The sequence below is a fragment of the Elephantulus edwardii genome, unplaced genomic scaffold (genome assembly GCF_000299155.1).
Source record: "Elephantulus edwardii isolate Elephantulus edwardi_28Jun2011 unplaced genomic scaffold, EleEdw1.0 scaffold00141, whole genome shotgun sequence".
Classification (NCBI taxonomy): domain Eukaryota; kingdom Metazoa; phylum Chordata; class Mammalia; order Macroscelidea; family Macroscelididae; genus Elephantulus; species Elephantulus edwardii.
In genome coordinates this window covers 8442289-8461134 of record NW_006399891.1, presented here as the reverse complement: position 1 = coordinate 8461134, position 18846 = coordinate 8442289, and the positions used below count along the sequence as shown (strand labels likewise).

The window sequence follows — 18846 nt, the reverse complement described above, 5'->3', positions numbered from 1 at the left end:
GCGCCTGATACAGGCCATGGTCTTTGCAATCACTTGTTATGCATCAGAGAGTTGGACAATGACTAGGGAGGACAGAAGGAGAGTTTATGTCTTTGAGCTGTGGTGTTGGAGAAGAGTAGTGAATGTACCATGGACTGCCAGGAAAACAAACATTCATCTTGGAGAGGATTAAACCAAGCTACTCCTTGGAGGCAACGATTCTGGGGCTTCGTCTGACATACTTTGGACATGTTGCCAGGAGGGGACTGGTCCTTGGAGAGGGACATCATGCTTGGGAGGGTGGAGGGACGGCGCAGGAGGGGAAGGCCTTCTATGAGGTGGATTGATCCAGTGACTGGGGTAATCGGGATGGGTGTGTCAGAGGCAGTGTGGTTGAAGCAGGATAGAGGAGGGTTTAGGGCTGTTGTACATAGGGTTGCTATGAGTCGCAAATGACTCGATGGCACATAACCACAACAACAACAACAACAATTATTTTGGATTGTTGTTGTTGTGTACTATTAAGTTGGAACTGACCCATAGCTGACCCTCTGGCGGGTTTTCAGAGGCAGTTAATCGGCAAGGCGGGGACACTGCCCATCCTTCTTCTGTGGAGTGGCTGGTGGCCTCAAATTGCTTGGTGGCCTGGAAACGCTTGCCTTTGGGAGTGCAGTGCAGCTTCTTGCCATTAGGCCACCAGAGCTCCATCTACTTTGGGTAGATAAACAAAATGGTCTGTTCTGCTCTTTAAATAGAGTGGGGGCTCATGGCTTTTTCATTTTGCTTTATAATTTACATATCTATTATATAGACTCCTTTGAAGAGGTAAAATTGCCTTAACAACAACAACAAAAAGAATTCAAGCAAAAATGACCTGGTAGTCTAAATCTTGTCAAAGCATGAGCTGCAATTAGAGATGAGAGGCAGAAAGTATCCAAGAGACATAGAGGTGGATGTCCTAGCTGCACAGCAGAAAGAACTTGGGATCTCGGGATCTGTTTTCTAATGTGAGAAAGGAAAACCATTAATTCTACCCACTTCAGGGATCACTGTGAGGATTAAATGAGCTGGCCCCTGTGTCAGAAGAGGGCTCTATACACGTGTATTTATTTATTTTATCAGAAGGCTTGCTTCCTCTCCCTTGCTCCTTTCTCTGGGGAACAGCCCCATCCTGACTCCGTAGTTCTGTGGGGCTGTTATATGTGACTCGCCTCAACCACAGTGGGAGGAGCCACTCCAGGATATGCCAGTGGGATTTTTCCCCCCCCTCCTGGGAATGTATGAACACAAACACAGAAATGGAAGGAAAGTGACATTCAATCATCTGAACACAGGGCCCCATCAGGACCACTGTTTTGTTTCTCTCCCCGAAATCCTTGAAGCTACCCTGCTTTTTGTCCTTTCTAGCACTATCTTTGAGTATGTGAGCATCCATCATCATGGAAAAAAAGAGAACAAATAAAAAAAAACACAGCACAACATCCTTCTCACTTAAGCTTTTTGTTGTGTGCATCCATGGAAGTCTGACTGAAGAGGGAATCTCTTTTTTGGCATTGGCCAAGCTAGACAAAAGAGTGATGTCACAGCACGCAAGGTTCATTTGGTGCTGCTTCAACAATCTCTTTTCCTGGTCTTTCCTCATCTAGTTTTATTTTCCTCTCAAAGTTTTCCAGAAACTCCCAGATTAATCTGTAGAAGATGAGGCTGTTATAATCTGTGGAATGTGACATTGTTATCCTTTACCCAAACCTACTGCAGAAGCACCGTACTGCTGACAGCATGACCAAAGTCAGAGGCTACTAAAAAAGAGAGAAGAGGTGACAGCTGTTGGTTCTGCTTCCCCTCCCAGACACAAATTTCCTTCATCCTCAGAGAACCTGGTTATGGCAGCAGCAAACGATTTAGAGATTTGCAATCTAATAAAATAACATCTTTGGAAAGTAAAAGCTAAGTAAAGCAATTATGTTAAAAGTATGATTATCCACCTGGCAATATGATTCTGAATCAGATCGCCCATTACTATTCCTATAAATAAGCACTACCTCATGTGGATTCTTGTGTCATCAGAAGAAAGTAACAACTAGCTAGCTAGATGCATATGGATCTGAATGTACCAGTCTCGGGTGTAAAAACAGTATATGAAACAGAACTATTCCTTGAATCAAGTCCCTCAACTCTCTCATCAGTCTATTAGAACAGAAGCTCCATGAGAAAGCAGATGGGGCTGACAGGTCATTGTGAAATAAAAGCCTGCTTTGTCAGGTGGAAGTAACTCTAATATCTTAGAACTGTTTACCTATAATCCCGTTCCCTCTGCTCATTCCCTTCAATGCCAAATTCCTACCTTCATCATGAAATGGAAGCTCAATGACCCAGAAATAATTTGAACAAACCTATTTCACTGAGGACGCTTTCATTTTTATCTTCATTAACTCTTTGGTCCCTGTCAAGTAGCTGAAAGTAAGATTTATGTTTCGGTGGCAGGGCCCAGAGGATCTTAAAATGTAGACAATCTGTACACTTAACTGAGGCAGAAAATAGTTCATGTTTTATATATAGATACACTTATGTAAAGAAAAATGTTTTCTCTTTCTGTTAAAGAAAAATATTGTACTATCTCATTCTATTTTTCACATGGAAAGAATTTTAAACTAAAAAAAAAAAAGCAATGAGCTTCCTAGATGAATGTCACTAATTTTTACCCCCACATTTAACATTTTACAACTTCACATCTTTTCTCTTTATGGGAAATACATACCCACACATACAACAAGCTTGTTCTCCTCAGATGAATGGCTTGAGTAAATAGGATCTCATCTTGGACTAACTTTAAGATTCTGATTAAGCTGTTGTTAGCAGCTGTCGGGTTGGTTCATAACGACCCTATGTACATGCGAATAAAACCTGGCCCCATCCTGCATCATCCTCATGATGGCTGCCACTTCAGTCTATTGTTGAAGCCACTGCAGAACCACTGGCATGAATCCCACCTCCCCATCCCCACTTGGTCTCTAGGGACAAACTAAAATGCAAAAATATGGGGAATTTATTCTAAGCCCAAAATAAAAGCAACTGACATTCAATTCTGAATATCAATTTTCTGATGCTTATCAAAATGGCTATTCATAGTAAACCCCCTTTTCCATAAAATGTGGTGGCTCCTCCAAATCTGTGTCAGTAGGTTATTATTTTTAATACAATTAGACAATTAGAAAAGTTTCCCAGCATTGACATCTTTATACCCTTCTCATTAATACTATCATTTACCACTGTTACTCCACTGTATTTCCAAAGCACACTTTTATCTTTGGTACATTCATATAGATATATCAATGGTGAGGTGAGAACAAATTGCTAAGAGCAAATCAAAATGAGAAACAATAAAACACAGTCATTGATTAGGGGGCCACAGAACATTTTTTGAAATATATAACAGATTTAAAATCTACAGAATCTGGTTCTGTTTTAAGAAAGTGTTTTCTTCAGTAGGATCCAATAGTTGAACATTACTACTGTCTGTTGTACCTATTTTTTCAGGGAGTTCTGGTAGCGGAGTGTTAAGAAGTTGTGCTGTCAATCCAAAAGTACTAGGTTTGAACCCACCATCTGTTCTGCAGGCAATCTCCTCCAGTGTGGTTTACAACCCCTGAAAACCTGCTGCAGGCTCAGCTACCAGTCAGTTCCAACTTAATGCACATTAACAACAACTGTACCTATTTTAGGAAAAGATTAATCAAAATTGGGCTGGGAAGTTTGTGCCTTATAGGTGAAAGAGTTAAAAGTATCTTTTCTCTCTGATAGGATCTTTAAATGGTTCAAAAACAAAGTCTGGATGTGAAAACTTTTTAACTTACAGAATTCCAATAAAGAGAAATGTGATTTAATTTCCATTTTATACATGTACGGTATCGGACCAGAGAACAATCCTGAGGTCAATTTTCTTCTAAATGCCTCTACAAATGGGTCAGGTAGATCTTACCAGAAGCATTGCTGATGATCCATTGGGTCTGGATAAGTGGATTGACATTTCAGGAAACATCCGGTCAATGCGGCTGATCACATCATCAACATACCTAGAGGGAAACAAGAAACACAGGCATCAATGACAGCCCTATACAGAGACATGAAAACATACGGTTTGCCAGATTTGTCTTTAAAACACTAATTCACTGTATTTCCTCTTGTCTTTTAATGGGTGGTCTTTTTTCTTGTATTTTCTTTTTGGTGAAATAATATATAAGTAAGGGAGCTCTGGCAGCTTGAGTGGGCAAGGAGTTATGCTGCCAACCCAAAGGCAGGTGATTTGAATCCTCCAGTTGCTCTGAGGAGAAAGATGGGCCATCCTCTTCCCAGTGATTTACAGCCTTTGAGAAACCACTAGATCGTCGGCTCTAAGTCTGTTCCAATTCTTTAGTACAAAATAACAATATACAGCAGGTCAACAAGTACTACGTGGACAGTTCAGTGACACTGATTATATTCTTTACATGTATCATCTTTTGGCTATCTCTCCCAATACTGCTTCATCACTTTGACTCAGACTAAAATGAAACCCAAATCCATTGACATCAAGTTGATTTTTACTTACAGTAACTCTCTAAGACATAGAAGAATGGCTCTAAAGAGCTTCCAAAGCTTTTACATTTACAGAAGAATACTGACATATCTGCTTTCTTCTGAGCAGGTGGTGGTTTTGAACCATCTTTCACAGCTAGCAGCTGAGCTCATGGAAACAGCAGGGTTCCTAACTCTAAGATTTATTCTTTCTTAAGTAACAGATGAGCTAGAGCCTATGATGATGGAGGAGGAAGTTCAAGTTGCTCAGAAGGAATTGGCAAAAAAACAAGGCTCCACGATTTGACAGCATACCAATTGCTTTATTTCAACAAAGAGACACTGCCCTGGATGTGCTCACTAAGTTGTGCCAAGAAATCGGGAGGACAGCCAGCTGGCCAACTGACTGGAAAAGATTGGTATTTGTTCCCAATCCAAAGAAAGGTGACCCAACAAAAATGTGAAAATTATCGAACAGTATCATAAATATCATATGCAAGCAAGATTCTGCTGAAAATTATCCAAAAACGTTTGGAGCAATATGTCAACAGAGAGCTGCCAGATGTGCAGGCTGGATTTAGAAGAGGTTGTGGTACTGGGGATATTATAGCTAATGTTAGATGGATCTTGGCAGAAAGCAGAGAATACCAGAAGAATGTCTGTCTGTGCTTCACTGACTATGCAAAGGCTTCTAACTGTGTGGATCACAACAAGCTGTGGCTGACTCTGAAAATGGGAATCAAAGAACATCTGACTGTGCTAATGCGAAACCTATACTTGGACCAAGAGGCAGTAGTCAGAACAGAGCAAGGAGACACTGCATTGTTCAAAATAGGGAAGGGGGTCCACCAGGGATGTATTCTGTCTCCGTACCTTTTCAATCTGTATGCAGAACAGATTATCTGAGAAGCTGGACTGTACGAGGAGGAATGTGGCATCAGGATTGGTGGAAAAATCATCAACAACCTGTGTTATGCAGATGACACAACCCTGCTTGCTGAAACTGAGGAAGACCTGAAGTACTTGCTGCAGAAGGTCAAAGACTGCAGCCTTCAATATAGATTGAAGACCAACATTAAGAAAACAAAGATTCTCACCACTGGGCCAATCTGCAGCATCAGTATGGATGGTGAAGAGATTGAGATAGTTAATAGTTTTAGTTTATTTGGTTCCACAGTCAACATTCTTGGTAACAGCAGCCAGGAAATCAAGAGACGAATTGCATTGGGAAAGTCAGCTGTGAGGGACCTCTCAAGAGCACTGAAGTGCAATGATCTCAGGCTGGAGACTAAGGTGCGCCTGATCCAGGCTATATTCTTCACAAGTACGTGCTATGCATCGGAGAGTTGGACAGTGAATAGGGATGACAGAGAATTGATGCCTTTGAGTTGTGGTGCTGGAGAAGAGCATTGAATATGCCATGGACTGCTAGGAGAACAAACAGGTTTGTCCTGGAGAAGGTGAAGCCAGAATGCTCCTTAGAGTCAAGGATCCTGAAGCTTCGTCTGACATACTTTGGGCATGTTGCAAGGAGGGACTGGTCCTTGGAGAGGGACATCATGTTTGGGAGAGTGGAGGGATGGCGCAGGAGGAAGACCCTTGATGAGATGGATCGATTCTGGGATTGGGGTGGTGGGAATGAGTGTGTTTGAGATGGCGAGGTTGGCACAGGATAGAATGGTGTTTAGGGCTCTTGTACATAGGGTCGCTATGAGTTGCAAGGGAGTTGATGGCACATAACAACAACAACAACAATGCTTTAGTTACTATAGTCACTTTGATCTTCTATAGACAATTTTTAAACAGAGCACAATGGTCAAGGTCTAAACTGTTAAATTTATTTTGAAGATGATTCAGGGAATAGTTTGAATTTATATTTTCTTAAGACAAAAGATTTTTTTTCCAAGTCAAGTTTTGTCAACTATCTGTGAGGTCTTACATATAGCATTACACAGTAAAAGGGACAGACTTATTTTAACATCTTTATCAGAGCATCCACACTGTTGCATTTATTAGAATGCCATTTCTCTCACAGCTGAGTAGTATTTGATTTGTGCCTCGTTTTGTTGACCAATTCACCCTCTAACACTTAAGTTGCCTGCATTTTTTTCCTATTATGGATGTTAATGTTTAAGTCCCTACTTCTAGCCACCTAGGCATGGAATTGCTGGTTTATAAAGAATTCTAGTTTTCATTTTTTGAGGAACTACCATCCTGTTTTTCACAATGCTTTCACCGTTTTACATTCTTACCAGCAATGAAAAAATGTAATGATTTTATAACATCAGGACTGGCCAATTTTTAATTATTTCTTTTGTTATATCCTTCCTACTTCTAAATATTTTTAATATCAGTTCTTATTTTTCCATTTTTGTGTACACCTGTCTAATTTGTTTCTCTAAATGATCAGAATTTAGCTCGTTCTCATTCCCAGATATTATCCTTTGTCCTTTCAGCCTAGAGGATGTGGCAACAACATTGCTGAACTCTGGTTGGTACACTGTTACCGATTTGGAGTCTTAATCACTTGCACAACCAATTTCTTGGACTAAATTTAATCCATTTTAGATACCAGAAGTACTTATGGCTTTTCTTTTTGGACACTAAGTTACTCAAATTATGTTATGATTTTTGTTTAAATCAGTATTTGGTGTTTATAAAGTCTATGCATATATTTTAAATAGCTGAATCACTTACTGGCTCACATGTACATTTATTTATTCACCTGTATTGTTTTGTTTTTCCTTGGATTTTTATTTATACTTGATTCTCACTTGTACTATTATTATGTTATGTCCAAAATGCAGTAAATAGACGTTCAAAACCACTCTCTTTATAGTCAAATATATCTATTATATTAGATCATCTATCAGTTCCATGTTTCCTTGGAGCATTCCTCTAAGAGAGTCCTCTCTGTTCATCTAGCCCAAATGGAACCTAAATCTCTTAAAGCTTAATAATAATAATAGTAATAATAATAATAATAATAGTAGTAGTAGTAGTAGTAGTAGTAGTAGCAGCAGTAGTAGTTGTGGTGTACCATAGAGTCGGAACTAACCCATAGCTGACCCTCCAGTGGATTTTCAGAGACAGTTAATTGCACAGTAGGAGACTGCCCATTCTTCTCCCATGGAGCAACTGGTGGCCTAGAACCATGTGCCTTTGGGGTTGCAGAGCTGCTTCTTGCGACTAGGCCACCAGTAAGTGATGTAATTGATATTAAGCACTTAGACTGATATCTGGCACATATTTAAAGCTTAAAAAATGATGACTACTAATACTGGTAGTTCCACTACATAAACCATGGGCCCATTCTATAAAGAATAGGAGAATTTCTTTCTCCACTGGAGGCTTGGTCTAAAAAGATAATCCACTGCTTAAAAAAAGAGGGGTCTGTTTCAGATTCTTTGATAAAAACATCACACAAGCATTTATGATCATCACGTAATCACATTATGTTGTTGTGTTCTTCTGACTGTAACCAACTCAGAGGTAACCTTTATAGAAGCAGCAGATTGCATTGGAGAAGACCACTCATCCTTCTCCTGAGGAGCAGCTGATGGATTTAAACTGTGTTGCCTTTGGAATTGCAGCACAGCTTCTTACCACTAGATCACCAGAGCTACAGACAATGGAATGTAAAAGACAATATCTGAGATGCAAAACTACTTATTAAGAATTTTCCATTTGGATATAACCAGTTACATGTATAACTACACCAAGGAGTGGCCTATTTGGATATGAAAAATCAAATTACATGTTCAGGCAACTGGGGCCATACACAAAGTATGCTCTCTTCGATGAGGAAGATTAACTGTCCATTCACAACACAAAAAGTCAGAACCACAGTCAGAAACCACAGGCTGATGAGACATACCATACAATTATCTGTTAAAAAGTGAACGAAAGTTAGAAAGCAGTGTGACTGCTTACCTATAAGGCTTTCATAAGAGAATATTATACACAGGTTTAAATTTGAGTTGAAGAAGGTGTAATTAATGGTAAATAACAATAACAGCAAAAATTAGAACAGAAATGAACATGGAGAGAGAGTTAGAAGTATGTGGAAGGGCATTTGCTCATGGGGGAAAGGTGGCAAAGGAGAGACTTTAAAGAATGCCAATGACAACTACAAACTCATGACTGTGGATCTTTGCCTTCCATTTCTACAAAGGATCGTATGAGGAGGATATGGTATCCAAAAAAACTAACTTGCACAGAGATAACATGAGGCATTTTATGACAGTAATACTCTGCCCTTGTTACTTTTAAACATAGTATAGAGAAGAATCCTTCCTGAGGAGGGGAGTGCTAATAAACAAACTCACCAAGGCACATCATCCCTTTTAGGCCCTTCCAGATTTGCAACTTCAAGACATACTGTCTCCATTCTAAATTTAAGTGCCACAAAAGAGGAGGAGGAGGAGGAGGAGGAGGAGGAAATAACTCTTTTCATCACTGCTTAATATTTCTTGAAAAAGTAGAAAACACATGACAAAATTAATGCCAAGGCTATACAAACCAAGTCACTGAAAATGTTTTTCCACTTACACACTTCTCTTTTAAATCTACGTGTGTATTTCATAGATTTTTAAATCTATGTATTTAAGTCCAGTTAATTCAGACTCAGCAGGAAGTGAAAATCTGCTGTTCTGTGTGAATGGAGGTCACTGCTAAGTATATGTTAATGAAGGGGAGGGCAATGCCTTCTGAGCTGATCCTCAATCAATAGCCATCATAGCTCTGGACAGGAGAATGCAAATGAATATGAGCAACTTCAGTCGAGAGGTAGCATCATAATTTGTTCTCTCTCATCTTTCAAATTACTTTCTAGAAAACAAGCTGCTTGAGAAGAGTGGGGAAATGGGTAGACCAAGTGATAATGCAAATCCGAAAATCAAGTCCTGCATATTTTTGGAAGTCCATGCCAACTACTTGACTTCACTCCATGTGAGCAAAAAACCCAAATTCTTTGCCATTTCAGAAATCCTTTAACCATGAGATCTTTACTTGTGGCAGGGAAATAATTCCTAGGAAAAAAATATCTGCAGTCAGTAGGGAAGTAGAGAGGTCTGGGGCAGTGTTTTTGTTTCTTCTCTAAGCAGTGATCTTAGCTAGAGCTCAGCAAACTCAATTTAAAGATTCTATTAAACATAACAGGGTTTTAAAGAAGACTGTTTTTCATTCACATGACTAACATAAAGGAGATGCAAATTTCTTTTTTCACAGGTGACACTATGCATTTGCCAGAAAGGAGAATGATAAAGTCAGCTGCATCTTTAGCTGAGGAAAACAATGTCTAAATTCTAGAAGCAAAAATCAAAACATTTCATTTTCAACTAGACACAACCTTCAAAATGTATACCCTAACTAGTGACTTACGGAGCTAAAGTAAACTTGGAACCTCAAATGAAAATGCCACTTTCTTTTGGCTGAAGGTGAGAATCGTAGGGAAAGAAGTCTCTGTCATACCCTCTTTCTGGCAGTACTTCTTAGAATGCCGCCACCTCCCAAGGCACTGTGCAACACCAGAGCTGCACACAGCTCCGCAATGCGCCGGCACCAAGCTTTCCCTGTAGGGCTAAGCCAGGTAGGAACAGTGTGCTCTCCTCCTACACTCCCACCATATGTTCACTCCACTCTATAGCAAGATCAAATTACTTTAATTTTTACCTTTTGACTATAGGCAAACAAGCAGTAACACAGCAGTGGTGACTAGTTTACACTTAAGCAGACGTGGAACGGAAAGACATTAATTTAGTGCCAAATTGAGCAGTGAGTCACAATTTGCACATATCTGTCAACCTGTTAACAGGGTAATAACTTGGAAAGATTGCTGTTCCTATTTACATTACAGGCACCCTTTGAAAATGGAGCACTGCTTGGTTCTTCTTGAAGCATTCGGTCGATGAGCTGGCTTGATGGTCCAAGAACTGGGCTAGAAACAACTCCTAGAAATGACTGGTTCAATGAACATGTAATTCATAACCAATACTTTGAGGCTGAAAGTGAGTTTTAGGCTACAAGAGAATCCTGTTTCTCTACCATGCTCCCCAGTTATAGGTAGACTATCAATGGTTCCCGACCCAGTTTTCCCAGTGCAACTAAAAGGACTCTTTAACATTTTCTGATGGCTCCTTTGGACTGAGTTTCAGTCTCAACTAATTGAATACCTCTGTTTAATCAGAAATTATCACACTGTCCTTTGACCCTCAACAATAATTTCTGAAGTTCTATAAACTGTTTTTCTCATACATACTCCCTCCCAATTTTCTTCAAGACCCAGGCCTAGGTAATTTTGTCAAATTCTCCTCAATCCAGGAACTCACAGGTAGGAAGTCTGTTCTCACAGCTTTCCAAGTCCTTTTAAAGGCATCTGAGTAAGTTGAGGTTTGGTTTTGTTTTTCAGATAGCCCTTGTCCACTTTCTCCTCTTCCGGGTGGAAAAGCAGAATCTGGAGAAGACATTTCCCCTCTGGGCAAAATGGTTCAAATTGTCTATGGCCAATGATTCCTTTTTTCCCCAGATACATGAACTCTGATTTCTTTTATCAACAGTTTTAAATCTTTGAGTCAAAGATCGCTGTGGGAATATACTGAAAACTAAAATATAGAGTTGTATAAAATTTTACAAATAATGTTTTTTTTTGTTCACAGGCTTCTTAGATAGAGTCCATTTATGAGTCTCAAGAATCGAAGGATCTATGTTCTGAATTCATTCTAGCACTAAAGGATCAGGATTTGTTTTTATTACTTTCTAAACATTTGATCTTTTTTTTTTTTTAAAGGTTGTTTTCATTTTGGGGAAAAACAAACATAAATGTATGTGTGTGGTTTAGAGGTAAATACAACTGGAGTATATAGTCATCTCTGTTGTTCTTATGTCATCTTAACTTCATGCTTATTTAACAGAGTCCAAGGTTAGTTTTATTTGTCTGTTAATAAACAACTGCCTCTCACTGTCAACCATTATTTCTGAGAGAACCAGGTTAAACATCTTTTCCCATGACCTCAGAAGTCATCTGACTCCACAGCTATAATAGCCATGCTTTACAGAAGCCTTTTGCTTAACATGGAAGAATTCTACATAGCAGCTCCCAGCTTTCTACATCATTGCCTACAGCACAGCCTGGAGCTAAACTCAAGTCAACAGACTCCACAGGGAGATGCTTCAGCCTAGCTGGTGTTATCATTCTAGTTTCATCCGGTCCTCTTCTTCCACATCTCTGAGCAGATGCACTCTCCCTGGCACTCTACCTACCTTCCTCCTAGAAGACTGTTTCTACAATAATTTCTATCCCATGCTCCAAAATTCCTACTCATGCTTCAAGTCTTTAGGTGTGAGATTTAAATGGCACTTTCTCAGAGACATCTTGCTTGAAGCTCCCCCAAGCCATTCAATGTATCCTAGTCTATCTGCAATATCTTTTAAGTGCTGCCACACTTGTAATTAAACAATTACTGGAGTTATTACCTGTTTAAAGTCTATTCTCCCTAAAAGACATTTTAAGTGTATTATATGTCTGCTTCATGGCAGAATCCCCAGTACCTTATCACAGCATCTGGCACACAGTAGGTACTTCTTAAATATCTGCTGGACCAAAAGGCAGCACAGTGGAAGCAAGCTAAGCACACAGACCCACGTGAGACAGTTATGAAACAACTGAAAAGTTTTCTTTAGCAAATGATTTGAGGTGTTGGGAGTTTATTACATTAGTCACCAAAAGTTACTAACAGCAGCAACCAGACACTTCTCAAAAAACAAACCTCAAAGAAAGCAGCAGAGACCCTTCAAAGTCTCACAGCTTAATATGCATCTACAAAATCCCCACATCTGTTCTAACAGAAAGAAGCTAGCTCACTGCCTCTCAGCAGAGCCTTCCAAATTATGTGCAGTGTAACTGATATGCCAGTTTTAAATGTTGCTTTTAATGAACCAATTAATTCTGCAAAATATTAGTACAAAGACGCGTGCTACCAAATTGGGATCACAATACCAAAATGATAACCACGCAGAATGTGGAAGACATTTCTAAAGATACTAGTTTCACAAAACAAGGCTTTTTTTTTTAAATTCTACACACTGAAAAAAAAATATCGAAAACTATTTGTTAGTAAAGTCTTAAAATAATTTGCTGGACAGATGGTTTAGTTCTTGCAAGCCTGACCCTGCCTCAAAATAAATAAATACCATGAATTCTGAATGCCAGCCAGTCATCCTCTGAGAGGCTTAGCAGCTTCAAGCAGGATTGAAATAGCATTTACCTCACAGTGTGTAAGATACAGGCTGTTCATTTTCTCCACCCATACAAAATCTAAAAATTGGGAATGCATATATTAATAAACCACCTTTCTGAAGAAGGAGCAGTGTCCAGCAGATAGCAAATGATCTGACAATTATTTGAGATTTTCTTCTACACCGGTCCAGAATGAGACCGACTGAATTCTGACAGTTGTGGAAACAAGGTTTGTTTAGTTACTCTGTAAGAATGAGATTAGCTGAAACCCTATCAATCTCAATATGCTGAAGAAAAATACTGGATACTTAGGTCAAACTGCTCATTTTCAGATTTGTAAAATGACTGGATTATGTTTCTCCAAGATTTCTGCCTATTCTTTCAAGTGGTGCGTGATCCCCAGGGAGTTAGCAGTGCTGCTGAGCCCAAAGCCACATCTTTCTGGCAGTTCAGCTCCCCCAGCAGCCTCTCAGGAGAAAACACACCACATCTCCTCCCTTGTGGTTTACAGCCTCTGAGATCCTGGTGGAGGGCTAGTTATGACATGGTCCCAACTCGATGACAATGAGAGAGACATTAAAAAACACTGTCAGGGCCTTCAACCCTCAGCAAGTAATTATGGTGCTCAGGGAACAATATGAAGTACTAAAGTTAAAGCAGTAGCTATTCTGTGAGAATTACAGAGCAAGTGGTGGTACTACTTTAGGTTCCTCTGATGGTTTGTTTCTATCATAGGAGACAGTGGTTGCACAGGGAGAGTATCACTGTCTTCTTGTTTTCAAAGAATTTCAGCATCCTACTTAGATCTAGTACCATCTCTCTGAAGTAAGAAGGCCAGGTCTAAAAATCTGATTTTTATAAAGAACCAAGAAGGACGGATAATTTACAAGGAGGTTAGATGGCTTGCCCAACTCAAGTTAAAAGAAAGCCTGGTGGCAGAACCAAATTCAGAACCTGTATCTCTCAATTCTCAAGTTTGCTTTCATCTCATTGAGCTTTTATTATGCCAGTGAGGAGTCCACGGGAAAAGTAGGTATCATCTTTGTCATTCTTCAGATTTAAATAATATCTGAGAAAAAATTTAGTAACAAAGCATTAAAATGCAATCTGTTCATGATTTTTTTCCCTCTTTCAGTCATTCAATAACTACCTAATCAGCGCCTCTGCGAGTAGAGAGACAATGATGATAAAGGTAATCTCCTCAGAAGAGAGATTATAGTTCATTTGCTAAAAGTTAATTTTCCTTCAAAGCAAAAGCTTTGTCTACAAAGAATAAGAACAATTGGGTTAAATTTCCTTACGCTTTCCTGCTTAGATTTCTTTTTATTCTAAATTAATGCACAAAATGAGTAGATATCAGAAAGGGCTGAAAAAAATACATATTTAAAAATTTTTTTTTCTATTTATAGCAAAGAGAGAGATCATTTTACTTCTCATTCTTTTTGTATTACATATTTCCTCGGTTATCTGTGGATCCTCTATTTCCCTAAAACATTTAAACAATGTATTAAGCTTGGGGAAGAATAAGAATTTCACTCAACAGCTTACCTCTCTTACAAGTCTTTACATGTTAAAGAGGAAAAAGCACCAAAACCAAAAAAAAACCATTTTGAGCGTTTCAGCAACACCAATTAAGGACAGTTATTAAATCAGTCATTTCTGTCAGATCTTGTGAAATGACATTCATATGTTCCTTGGAAGGGCAGTGAAGAACGTGCAAACCGAGACTCAGCAATTCAAGTATGAAAAAGCAATACCTATGTTTCCAACATCCCAACTAGGGTGCTGACTAGGGCAGACAATGCACATTAGAAAGGTGCACCCCAAATTCTTCCCCATCCTGTAGTAGCAGATGAGTGGGATTCCCAAGCCTAGACTGGTAGTGCCTTAAGGAGCTCTGGAAGTGCAGTGGTTAAACAAGTCAGTGGCTACCCAAAAGGTCAGAGGTTCAAACCCACCAAGTGCTGAGCAGAACAAACCTGTAGTCTGTGTTTATACAGATTCTGAGCCTTGCAAAACCCATGGGAAAGTTGTACCCCGCCCCACAGGATTGCTATCAGTCAGAATCAACTCAATGGCAAGGTGTTTATTTTTGGATTTTCTGCAAAGCTTCAATGTGGCAATAGTTCAAATAATTCATAATCTGCTACACATGTGGACCAATATTTCCTTTCCACTTGGTATTTTAATGTCCCTGGGAACATACATGGTAGGCTTCACAAAGAAAAATGCCAAAGAGAATAACCAGCATTGAACACAGAACTTGTTCTCGTAGTAATGCATTAAATGGATACTACTCATAAAAAAATGGTCAGCACATTAGAGGAAAATGTAAAATTCCTTTATTCTTCTTCCTGAGATAAAGAAGGTATTGGTATGATACGAATTCTACTCTACTTTCAATCATCAGACACTCATCTCTCTGAGAGGAGAGGCCAAGGCCAATCTATAAGTTCTGAAGGATTTTTGCCCATAATAAGCATTCAATTAAGATTTGATGAATTGGACAGACAGATATAAGCAGATGGAATCGAAGCTAAATAAGGATCACAGAGCAAAAATAATTCTGTTTTGTAATTGTTTTTTCTACATAAAGTAAAAAAATTCTAAACCAGAAAATGTCATGCAACAGAATGTAAAGACCCAGTGATTTCTCTCCCACTTTCTGACAGTACTCAGTAGACCAGTGGGCAGGAGGGCAGAAATGAAGTAAGGACTAGTGCAAAGTAAGCCAAAGCTAACCACACTCTGTGGGCAGGGACTCCTGGCTAGAATTCCAGAGCTTCCACCCCAATGCTCCCTCAGCCTGGGACACTTATCTCACTAGTCAGCTCTAACCGAATCCTCTTTGGGCCTCTGTGGAACAACCTCTTTAGAAGCCTTCTTGGAGGCCCTAAGAGCAGACATGGTTCTGGTACCAGCATTCATGGTATACTTTTCTTGGCTATCAAAGCATGTCTCACACAAGAATACCCACACATCTGGGGCCTGAACAGATGTTAATGTTTCCCAGCATAGAACTGCATGAGGGGAAGGCATAGTCCATCTTGTTCCCCGTCATATCCACAGTCCCTATCATACGGTTTTGCACACAGCAAGTGTGTGACAAATATTTAGTAAATAAAACTTGAATGTGGATTTCTAGAGCTAGAAGCTGTGGCTTATAAATCAAACAGAACTGCAATCTCTCATTCTGGCTTTGCTCCTATCTTAAGCCAGTTACTTTAACCTTTTCAAGCTTAGTTTTCCTCATCTGTAAAATAAAAATAAAATGTATTATCTTTTTCATATGGTCATTATAAGAATTCAAAGAAAAAATACATGCCAAGTACTTAGCACATTAACTCCAGAAGATTACAGAACCCCTGTAAGGTTAGTCACAGCTCTAAAGATTCCTTGAAGAATAGGGTTGTAAGTTGAAATGTTATTTCCAGTTTTCAGCTAACTTTTTGTATCACCACATTTTATCTAGTAAGGAATATTCTTCTCATAATTTTCAAACAGATGTGGACAGAAAAGAGGGAAGACTGCTGCTGATCCTGAAGCATGAAACAGTAAGGTAGCGCAGCAGAGTGAATAGATGTGGGTTCTAGAAGGAGATCTGTGCAGAATTTGTCCCTCCACCTCTACCTTTCCGCTCTTCTCACACTGAACCTCTGAAGTCTGCTCTACATATGGGCTTCATGAACAAGCTTTGCTGTTCTCTGACTGCTTAGGTTTGGTTAATGGCAATTATCTTCATTTGCTGATGTGCTGCGATGCAAAATGAGAAGAAACAGCTGCAAACATTCATTAATAAGAGGAACATGAAATATCCACAGGATGGCTCAAAGAAAACTGGAAATTGTAGAAAATGAAATGGAACACTAAGAGATCAATATCTTAGGCATTAGTGAGAAGAAATGGCTGGAACTGGTGATTCTGGATCAGACAATCCTGTAGTCTACTATGCCTGAAATGACAAATTGAAAAGGAATGGCCTCACATCCATTATAAAAAAAGAGTATTTCAAGATCTCTCCTGAAAAATAATATTGTCAGTGAGTATCTAAACATCTGAAAGAAAGCTCATTTAAGCTATTATTTAAATTTATGCACCAACCACTAATGCCAAAGATGAAAAATTAAAGATTTTACCAACTATTATAGTCAGAAATTGATCAAACATGCAATCAAGATACACTGATAATTACTAATGACTGAAATGTGAAAGTTGGAAACAATGAAAAAGGATCAGCTGTTGGAATATATGGCTTTGGTAATATAAAAGATGTTGGCGACAGACTTTTGCAATCCCAACAATTTATTAATTGCAAATACCTTTACTCAACAACATAAAAAATGACCACACAATGGCATAGATAGTAATGTGTCAGAATCTAGTCTACTATCATCCAGATTTACAGACTCAGGAGCTAAAGAAAGGTTGCTATGAGTTGGAATCTAGACAACAGTGATGAGATTTTATGAACTTGGAGCTCAATATGTGGACTATATGGGAATCAAATCACAAGGTATTCCACAAAATTAACTACATTTATAGGAAAAAAAAATAGACAAGCTCAAAATCAGTCAAAACAAGGCCAGGGGCTGACAGTATAACAGACCATCAATGCTTTTATGAAAATTCATGTTGAAGCAGAAGAAAATGAAAACAAGTGAACAGGAGTCAAAGTATGAGTCTGAGTATATCCCACCTCACTTTAGATATCATCTCTACAAGAGATCTGCCACAATGAATGCTAATGACTGAAGCTAGGTAAGTTCTGGGATGACAGCAAGCATTTCATACATGGAGAAAGCAAAAGATCATTTAAAAAGAAAGAAAAAAAGAAAAATGCAAAGTGGGTTAAAGTGAAGAAATGATGAATTAAAAGAGGTGAACAGATTTCAAAGTATAGCTTGAGAAGATAATTATATTATTAATATAAATAAATGTACAAAGACCTGGAGTTAGAAAACCAAAAGGGAAGACACACTTGACATTTCTCAAACAATAAGAATTAAAGGAGTGGGGGAAGTAATACTGACAAATTTTATGGACAAAAGAGTAAACAATACAGAAAGCCTCAAAAGGCATCCAGAAATAAATCCATCTAACTATGGACAACTGGTCTTTGACAAAGACATGAAATCCATTAACAGGGGTGGGGGGTGGGGGTGGGGGAAAGCCCCTAATAAACGACACTGGCAAAACTGGGTAACTATCTGAAAAACAAAAAACAAAACTGAAGTTAAGACCCATACCTCACACCATATAACTCAAGATAGAGCAAGCTAAACAGACAGATAAGGTGAAAAAGAACACTATTAAAAATAATGATACATTCTGGATAATATTGCGATGAATGGTAATTTAAGAACACTTGACTGTAGTCACACGGAACTTGTACATAAACCAAGCAGTTAGTTTATAAAATAGAATAAGGGTATGCTAGGGGGTTTAAAGGAAGCTCCAGTGGTTTGAAACCATGGAGAAAGATGGGCAAACTCCTCTTGAGTGATTTACAGTCTCTGAAAAGCCATTGGTGGGTCAACTGTGAGTTGATTCAGACTTGATGATAGGTGGTTTAAAATCAGGAAAGGTGTGTGTCAGAATTGTATTGTAATGCCATCCTTATTTAATCAATATGTTGTTGCTACATACTCAAAATTGATCCTTCAGTAGATCCTCTGGTGGATTCGAACTATGTTCCTTTGGATTGACAGTGCAATTCCTTACCACTAAGTCACCAGAGTTCCCATTTCAAGCAAATAATCTGAAAAGCTGGGCTATATGATGAAGAATGCACCACCAAGATTAGAGGAAGGCTCACTGACAACTGAGATATGCAGATGAAATAACTTTATTGCTGAAAGTGACGTTGACTTAGGCACTTACCATATGATTAAAGATCACAGTCTTCAGTATGGATTACACTTCAAGATAAAATAAAAATACTCACTGTTGGACCAATAAGCAATAGTATGATAAGCAAAAAAAAAAAGAAAAAATTAAGAAGTTGTGAAGGATTTCATTTACTTAGATCCACAATCAACGCCAATGAAAGCAGCAAAACCCAAGTGATGTACTGCACT

General features: G+C 38.8%; 1 protein-coding gene across 2 annotated transcripts in view; it reads right to left on the bottom strand.

The window, feature by feature from the left end:
- Positions 1–18846, bottom strand: part of LOC102845747 (mediator of RNA polymerase II transcription subunit 27-like) — a 308803-nt gene that overhangs the window by 91820 nt on the left and 198137 nt on the right. For both annotated transcript variants that reach the window (XM_006894415.1, XM_006894416.1), the window contains exon 4: positions 3959–4052. In XM_006894415.1, the coding sequence (XP_006894477.1) occupies positions 3959–4052 (94 nt within the window). The remainder of the gene's footprint in view (positions 1–3958; positions 4053–18846) is intronic.